Source organism: Nannospalax galili, unplaced genomic scaffold (assembly GCF_000622305.1).
Source record: "Nannospalax galili isolate Female #2095 unplaced genomic scaffold, S.galili_v1.0 scaffold1856, whole genome shotgun sequence".
Classification (NCBI taxonomy): domain Eukaryota; kingdom Metazoa; phylum Chordata; class Mammalia; order Rodentia; family Spalacidae; genus Nannospalax; species Nannospalax galili.
Genome location: NW_008337031.1, coordinates 57,218 through 66,781, shown reverse-complemented (window position 1 = coordinate 66,781; position 9,564 = coordinate 57,218). Strand labels below are relative to the sequence as shown.

Genomic DNA, 9,564 nt, shown 5'->3' with positions numbered 1-9,564 from the left:
CCCTCTCCCCTCCCCCCCCCCCTCTCCTCCCCCCTCTCTCTCTCTCTCTCTCTCTCTCTCTCTCTCTCTCTCTCTCTCTCTCTCTCTCTCTCTCTCTCTCTCTCTCCCTCTCTCTCTCTCTCCCTCTCTCTTTCCTTTCCAGAGTCTCCTTGTAGACTCCATCTGTCCTGGAACTTGTCCTAGAGACCAGGCTGGCACCACCTCACAGAGATCTGCCTACCTCTACCCTGGGATTAAAGGTGTGTACCACCACACCTGGCTGGTTTTCTTTTTACTACAAATGAAAATATACTAATATTTTCTAGAGAACCTTTACAAAATTATGTTTATGGAAGTATAAGATTTGAAAATTTTGAAAAATTTGCTGTTCCCCCTCTCTGATTGATGGTCTTCCTTCATTTACTCTGTATGTTTAATAATGAACACTGTGTGTGTACATGTGTGCACATGAGGGTATTTGTGTAAAATGTTTCTTTTTAAAAAAAATCAAAACTGGGGCTAGAGAGATGGCTCAGCAGTTAAGAACCCTGGCTGTTCTTGCAGAAGACCTGGGTTCGAATCCCAGCAGCATATCCGACGCCCTCTTCTGACCTCTTTGGGCATTTCACGACACAGGTGCACTTACATACATGCAAGCAATACACACATACACATAAAATTAAAAAGTAATAATAATAAATAAAAAACCAAGCTCAGAGCTGTTTAAAGACAGGTTTTAAGACAAACCCTGACAACCCCAGGGTTTTAGAGCTTTGCCCTGGCCAGGGCAGGGATGACCTCTGTGTTAGGCCTGGGCTGCTTGCAGTCTACAGCTTGGGGACCCCTGGACATTGCTTCATGGACAGTCCTACTTATATTTAGATTTCTTTGAGGAAAGATGTAGCTCTTCAGCTGTATTTGCCTCCAAGAACTCTGCAGCTGCTGTTACAAAACTAGGGGATTTAAGGTAGATATGGAGAGAATTCCTTTCCATGTGGAACTGTTGAGGTGGGGGCTTTGGTGGGCTGAGAGTAATGACCCCCCGTGACTCTGACAGGTGCATGGGGGGCTATTGCCACCCTCCTGGTTGAGAATGTCCCTTTGAAATATGTTCTAGGGTATGGCTCCTGTCCTATTAATTATGTCACAAACCTAGTAAAACTGAATAATTAATGATCACGGGGCGCTTGCAACTATAAAATGCCATGTAAATGTTAAGGAGCATAAATTACTCTATGTAATAGATAGATATGTAGCTTTAAAAGATTCTGTGGTGGAAAGATTACTTTCTAGAAGAGCCAAGAAGATTTCTATTGTGTTTTCCTCAGAAGGTTGAACTTACTGTCTTAAACACATTTTAGGAGACTCAGGTTTCTGTATTCTACAGTATTTAAAATGCCAATGGCTAACTGCCACATGCAGCTCTGAAATGAAATTACCTACTGCATTTTGGTAAAAGTTGTGTCTGTTGAATCTCTCTAGCCAGAGGCACTTTGGGCCCATGGGCAAAGAAAAGGTGAAGATCATTGAGCACCAAATGCAGACGCTCAGGCTAATGCCTCACCTGGCCACAGTGCTGGCCCTGACCTTCACGAGCAGGTAAGATGGTTCTGGGGCTAGGTCTCTCTGCCTAAGTGGGAAACCCTTAAGGAGGCACACAAGGCTCACTTTATAACTGTGAGCAGGAAAGGTCCTCTGGGGAAAATCTGATGCCCGGGCTCCAGGTGAAGTCCAAATCTTGACTGAGGGCCCAGAAGAGTGGAATTCACCAATCATTGAAGGTTCCAGTCATTGTCTATCTAGTGGATATTAAAAATAATATTTGAACAGTTTAAATAATACTAGCTTCTGATAATGTTTCTAAATGGACAATAAAGCTTTGGGAAAATAGGTCAAGCTATGTACGGGGGAGTCGGGAAGGGTAGATAGGAAAAGAATAAAGTAAGGGCAAGCTTGCGTTCATCACAGCTGTTTGATGCATGCTGACAGCTGCTCTTCCCAGTATGAAGGCACAACCTGGGCTTTATGTTTCATGGCATTGTCACCCGTACATCCTAAAGCTAAGAAACTTCCAGGTTTGCCTAAGATCACAGGGCCCAGGGGGATGTGGACTGTGATGAGAACTTTACACTTTAGACCTTTCTCCTGTGTTCTTTTTTCCTCTCTGACATGCAATTCTTCTCAATCAGTTTCTGAGTAACTTAAACTGGCATGTGTTGGAACTGTTATACACTGATGAGTGACAGAGTGCTAGGGTTTTTAAGAAGGTGGTCATCAGAGGGACCCTGCCTGCCGTACCTAATTTGCTGCTGACCTGTGGGGTGCCAGCCTCCTTGGGTCTGGCTGAGATTTGTTCTCATCACACAACATGAGGCAGAGGACTGGAAGGCCAGGGGCCAGGGTATATCAAGAGTGAATTCTGCTGCAGAAAAACAAAACAAAACAAACAACAACAAAAAACACCACTGAGATGGTCAAAGCTACCTGGAAAATGTAAATCAGTCACATCCAACATCTGTTGCTTAAAATATTTCTGATTCTTTCCTCAGTACTGAAGATTAAACACTGGGCCTCTGAAAACACTCTAAGCTCACCGTCAGCGTATTTCTGAATATTTTTGAAGTTTAATTTGTATACAGTGACGTGCATAGATTATTACATATAATTTGGTGAGTTTTGGCAACTGTCAACAGAAGTGAACACTTCTACCAAGTATAAACCACTTTCATCACCTTGGGAAATTCTTTGGGCCCCTTGAAAGTTGACCCCCACCTTACCACTATATCAGAGACAACCAGTTTTCGGATTCTGTTCCCTAGTTTTACCTGCTTCTGAATCTATGTAAATGGATTCTGTGTCAGTCAGTCTCCTTCAACATGATGTCAAGATAATCCTTGATGTTGTTGACATTTTCTTACCAAGTAGGAACATGAAATGAGAAATAACAACCGATTAACACTTGAATTACTCCCAGCTTTTGGCTACAATCCGTAGCCACTGTGAATATCTTTGTTCATGTTTTTTCCTTTTTCTTTGAAAAGTAAATAGAGAGGGCTTGGTGGGTAATTAGATAAGTGCATGTGTAATATTATATAAAATTGCTAGTTTTTCAGAGTTGGTACACCAATTATTTCTTTTGCCCATTTTCTTATTGAAGAGTGTGAGAGTTCTTTATATTTCTAGTATGTCATTTGTAATGTAGGAATATTACATATTTTCTACTAAATTCAATCGGACTGAATTAATTTCTAAATTTAATTTTTAATGCTTGTTTGTAGAATATAGAAATATGATCAGCTCTGATCTGTATCCTATATGTATTCTTACTAATTTCACTTATGAGATTTAGAAATTTTCTGTAGACTCTAGAATTTTCTATATGCACAAATACTAGAATTGGATAAAGAGATTTATTTCTGCCTTGAAATTGTTTTATGTTTTAATTTTTTCATGCCTTATTGAACTGGTTGAAGCCTCACTGCAATGCTGAGTAAGTGTGGAGAGAGTGAAGGGCATGCCTCCCTTGTTCTTGATGTCAAGGAGAAAGCACGCATTTCAGCATTCAATGTTTAAGACAGGAGTTCTTAATGTGGCCTTTTAATATTTTAGGCAGTCACCATTTCTACTTCTAATTGGCTGACATTTTTATCATAGATATTGAATTTTGACAAAATTTTACAAAAATTGATTTGTCAAATTGGGTAATATGAGTTCTCCAACTTTGTACTTTTTAAAATATTTTATTTTTATTTTATGTGTATGTGTGGATTGCCTGCACATAGATATGTGCACCCATGTCGTCCAATGCCTGTGGAGGACAGAAGAGGTCATATGATCCACTGGAACTTAAGTGCACCTGTGTCATGCAGTGCTCATGGATAACAAAAGAGACTGTTGGATCCCCTGGAACTGGAGTTACAGAAAGTTGTTAGCTGCCAGGTGGGTGCTGGGATTTGAACCTGGGTCTTCTGCAAGAACAACCAGTGTTCTTAACTGCCGAGCCATCTCTCCAGCCCCAACTTTGTTCTTTTCAAAGATTTAATTTTAAAAATATGTGTATGTGTGTACTCATGAGTGCAGTGTCCTTGGAGGCCAGAAGGGGGCTGTGGAGCCTCTGGAGCTGTAGTTACAGGGGATTGATTGTGAGCCATCTGATGTGTTTGTTAGGAACTGAACTCAGGTCTTCTGAAAGAACAGGACATGCTCTTAAACCACTGAACCACCTCTCCAGGCTCAATTTTGTTCCTCGAAGAACTATTTTGTCTGGATCATTTCTTTCTGCCTGTAATTGTACATTTTTTTTAAGTTTCATCTTATTGTCAAATTTACGGTCATAGTGGTCATCATGATGATTATAGTATTCCTTGTCAATCTCTTAATACCTGTGAGATCTCTCTCTTTCTTTCTGTCTCTCTCTCTGTCTCTAGCTCTCTTCTGTCTCTCTCTCTGTGTCTCTTGCTCTCTCTTTCCCCTCCCTCCTTCCCTCCCTCTCTTCATTCCTCCCTCCCTCATCCCCTTCCTCTCCCTAGTCTGGATAGAGGTGTATTAATTATATAGGTTTTTCAACATTTGATGTGATTGATTTTGTTTTTCCTGTTTAAAATTTAATTGATATCTACTCCACCTTTATAATTTCCTTCTGCTTACCCTGATTTAATTTGTGTGTTCTTTCCTTTTCTCTTGAGGCAAAAGGTTAAATTACTGCACTGAGTCCCCCCTACCCCTGTCTAACATAATCATTTAATCGTAAAATGTCCCTTCCAGCTTTGCAGCTGCATTGCTCTGATTTTGATACATTGTGTTTTCATTAAGTTAAAAATAGTTTAAAACTTTCCTTGAAATTTCCACTTCGACCATGGATTATTTAGAAGTGCTGTCATGGTTCCAAGAAAATTCTTTGCAGGAATTCTATTTGAAATGTATGTCTGTGTGAGCACACAGCCCATGTGTGCTGTGTCCAAGTATGCTTGAGAATGTGGTTAAGGGAGCTTCCTAACGGTAATTGGGTCATGTTTGATACTTGTGTACTGCATTCTGATTTGCTATTGAAGTCTGAAAGGAGGCTGGCATTTCTAATTATGGATTTATTTCCCCTTTTGATTTTACTCCAAGTACTTTGAAAGTTGTTTTTAAAAGTTTTTCAGGTAAATACACATAATTTTTTTTAAGAACTGACTCTTTTGGCATTATGCAATTTTTCCCTTTGCCCTTGAAAATATTCCTTGTATTGAAGTTCATTTTATCTCATTAATATGGATATTCCAGGTGTCTGTTATAATGTTTTTGTGGTATATGTTCATCATTTCAGTTTAAGTTACCTCTGGCTTAAAGTTGAGTTTCTTGTTAACAGCTTCTTCTAAACAGCTTGCTTTAAAAAATATTCCAGTTTTGTGAGTTCCAGGCCAGCCTGGTCTACATGGTGAGTTCCAGGCCACCTGGGGCTAAAGGGAGACCCTGTCTCAAAAAGACCAAAAGATAATAATAAGAAGAATCCAATTTGACAGTCTCCAGTCTCTAACCAGAGCTTGGGCTGGTTGCACTAGAAATGATTGGTGTGCCTGGGCTGAGGTCTGTCATGCTGACTGTTATTGTTTCCTCCCTTTTCTGTTTTTGGATGAACAGAATGCTACTATTCCATTGTATCACTTCGACTAACATTCACACTTTTGTTGCTTTTAAACCATTTTAATGAATTCTTTGAGAATTTCAAGCAATGTATTTTGATTAAATTCACCCCAACTCCTCCCCTTAACTCCTTCCAGATCTACCTCCACCTTCCCACCCCCACAGCTTTGTGTCCTCTTCTCTTTTGTTTAATCCTCTCCAATTTGTGCTGTCCATGTACTTCTGGATATGGCCATCTGATGGAGTGCAGTCCCCCCACCAGGAGCCACCCCACTAAAGAAAGCTGCCTCTCCCTCCCTAGAAGCCAGCAATTGTCCATAGCTTCTCAGGCATCAGGCTCATGAACTGCTCCCTTCATGCTGGAATGCTGATTGGTTTGATCCTGTGCAGATCTTGTGCAGGCAACCACAGCCACTGGGAGTTCATGAGTGCAGTGGTCCTGTCATGTCCGGAAGACACTGTTTTGTTCTGGGCCTACCTGACCTCTTCACATTCCAATTTTTCATAATCATGCTTTACTTATTGGCCCGGGATTCATAACATCCATCTTTAATGAATCAGAGACTGTCTTCAATAATAGGATACTGCTTCCTATGTGCTATAAAGACCTTAAATAGTGTATTTCCAATTCCTCTCTCCCAACTACTGAGCTATTGTTTTTATGTAGAATATTGTTACTTTCAAGTGTGCTACAAATATACTTTGTAACACTTGTGGAAATTTTAATTGTATTTTTTTGTTTGTTTTTGTTTTTAAATAGGGTCTCCCTGTAGCCCCAGCTGGACTGGAACTTAACTGGGCTGGCCTCAGTTTCACAGAGATCTGCCTGCCTCTACCATCTGAGTGCTTGGAATTAAAGGTATGTGCTAGCACATCCATTGAATGTGTGTTTGTGTGGGTGTGTGTGTGTGTGTCCATCCACGTGTGTGTCTGTGTCTCTGTCTGTGTGTTTTAAGGCAATTAGAGTTAAGGAAAATGAATTATCCTCTGTGTAACTTTTAACATTCCTAACTTTTAACAGTTTTCTTTTTCAAAAAATTATATTTATTAGTGTGTGCGCATGCGTGCGTATGTGTGCACGTGGTGCTTGCCCTGGCGGTCAGAGAACAACTTGTGGGAGTCAGTTCTTCACATGTGGGATTGAACTCAGGCTGTCATGCTTGGTGGTTAGTGATATTATCCAGATTCATCTTACCAGCCCCACTTTTAACTTTTCTTACAGAATAGGTCTACTAGCAATGAATTCCTGCCATTTTTGTTTTTAAGAAAGCCTTTATTTTTCCTCCTTTCCTCCCTCCGTCCATCCCTCCATCCCTCCTTCCTTCCCTTCTGCTTGCCTTCTTGCCTTCCTTTCTCACCTACTGAGGTCCCCCAGGCCATTCTCCCCTGCTGTGGCTGTTGTAGCTGGGTGGGGTGGAGGGCTCTCAAGTGCATCAATGGTATGGCAAGCAAGCATTGAACTGAGATCTATACAGGCAGAGAACCTGCCTTCATACTTTCAAGGTTTCTGGAGTATTAATCACCCTGCTGGAAGGACGCTGCTGTGATATCAAGTACATCCCTGGAACTTCAGAGTTCTCAGGCTCTGTGACAGTAACAAGCAGGTAGGTAGCTCCAGAATTTTATCCATCCACTGGTTCAGTCTCAGAGCTATTGAACTCCAGGGTAATCTCTGATGATGAGCTCTGTTCTCATTCCTAGGGTGGAGCTATCTCTCCTTACAGGCTTCTCAGCCTGAGCCAGCTTCCTGCCACCTGTACCCTTCGGCCTGTCAGCACCAAGCCTTCCCCCTCTCCACAACTGTTGCCCTGTGCCTCCCTCACTTAGGGCTTGTGTCAGGTCAAGTTGAGACTCTCTAAAGCTGTGAAATGTTTCTGATATCAGGTCTCCTCCATAGCTCAGCTTTAATGATAGATTCTCTCTCAAGATGGTGTCCAACTGCTCCTGTCCAGATCATATAGTAAGACTAAATGGAATTCCTGTCTGCCCTGATTCATCCACTGGTAGAATCACTGTCTCAGTGAACCCTACACTGAACTTGAGGCTCGTGAGGGTGTAGGACTGCCCAGCTCTTGTTGGACTTGGCTTTGGAAGCAATTTCCAAGTCCCCTGCACCTGCCAGGAACCGCTTGCCATTCATCCTCGTTTCCTCTTTTCAGGATCTTTTTACTTTCTTTGTTAATTTCTGAAGCATTTCTTGTATTTCTCTCTTTAGAATAAAATGTATTTTTCTTATTCTGACCCTCTTCTACACTGGCTGTCACAGAAGCAGCCTCTAATTTGCCTTCTTGCCTGGAAGTTCATTCCCACTAATTCTAATCCACTTGGACTGGAGAGTGGCTCAGGAATGAGGAGTGGTTGTGTTTAAGCTCCCTGAGTGATTAATAAACAAACGCCTTCATAGTGTGACCTGAAAATTTTATAAAGAGAAAATAAATAACACTAGTAAATTGTTAGGAAGGCTAAATTGGATCCAAATAACCTGATTATGAAATATGAGAAAATTTCAAATTATTTATTTTGATTTTTATATGTATGAGTGTTTTTCCTGCATGTGTGTAAGTACATCTGTGTCATGCACTACCCACAGATGTCAGAAGAGGGCATAGGATTTCCTGGAACTGGAATTGCAGATGGTTGTTAGCCACCATGTGGGTACTGGGAACTGAACCTGTGTCCTCTGGAAAAGCAGCCAGTGCTCTTAACTGCTGATCCATCTCTCTGGCCTCAAGGATTTTTCAGACAGGGTCTTGCTATATGTGTATGTGTGAGTGTCCTATATGCTTGTGTGGTATATGCTCATGTATGTGTTTGGGTGCTTACAAATTATTAATTGGATGTTTGGTTTTCTTTTTTACTCTTTTGAATTCTTTATATAGTCTTGATATTAATCTCTGTCAGACACGTAGGCAGAAAGATTTCCTCCCAATCTGTAGCTTTTATAGTTTTGTGGGTCAAACTCAGAGCTTTGTACATGCTTAGCAAGTGCCTTCCACTGAGCTAGATATCAGCATTTGGTTTTGTGAGTCGGAGTCTTGCTATGTAGTTAATGCTGGTATGAACTCAGTATGTAATCTGGGTGATCGCCAACTCCCAATCCTCCTACCTTAGCTTATTAAATGCTGGAATTACAGAAGTGCATCATTCTGCCTCTGTTGTAGACTGTATCTTTATTGTTTTCTTTGCTGTGCAAAAGCTTTTTCATTTTAATTCCTGAAGTTAAAATCTTTGCTAGTGCAAATATATCGAAGTGTTCCCCCATGTTGTCTTCGTGTGTTTTCAAAGTTTCAGGTCTTACATTAAGGCCTTTGATCCACTTTGAGTTGATTTTTGTACAGGATGAGAGATAAGGATCCAGTTCCAGTTTTCTACATGTGGATGTGTAGTTTCCCCCTGCAGCATCTGCTGAAGAGGATGTCTTTTCTCCAAGTATGTTTTTGGTAACATTGCCAAGAATCAGATAGCTGTAGATGTGTGAAGTTATCTCTGGGCTTTCTATTCTATTGCATTGGTCTATGTGGGTCTTTTTATGCTAGTACCAGGCTGATTTTGTTTCTATGCTTCTGTATGGAGTATATTTTGAAATCATGCGTTCTGGTACTCCCAGCATTGGCCTTAGTACTCAGGACTCTCTGGCTTTTTGGAGTCTTTCGTGCTTTCATATAGGATTGGCTTTTTCTGATTCTGTGGAGAATTCCATTGATGCTTTGACTGTTTGGATCAATAGATTGTTTCTGCAGTATGGCCATAGTCACAACATTAATTCTGCCAATTAGTGAGGATGGGAGGTCTTTCCATCTTTTAGTGTCTTATTGAGTTATACTTATTAAAGTTTTATAACCTTCTTTGTAGCAGTCTTTTAATTCCTTGGTTAGGTTTATTCCGTGTGTGTGTGTGTGTGTGTGTGTGTGTGTGTGTGTGTGTATGTGCTATTGTGAATGGGTTTGTTTTCCTGATTTT

General features: G+C 40.9%; 1 protein-coding gene across 1 annotated transcript in view; it reads left to right on the top strand.

The window, feature by feature from the left end:
• Acoxl (acyl-CoA oxidase like) overlaps positions 1 to 9,564 on the top strand; it is a gene marked incomplete at both ends in the record, with an annotated part of 196,958 nt that overhangs the window by 143,034 nt on the left and 44,360 nt on the right. The window contains one exon of the mRNA XM_029562937.1: positions 1,462 to 1,578. Coding sequence (XP_029418797.1) covers positions 1,462 to 1,578 — 117 coding nt within the window. The remainder of the gene's footprint in view (positions 1 to 1,461; positions 1,579 to 9,564) is intronic.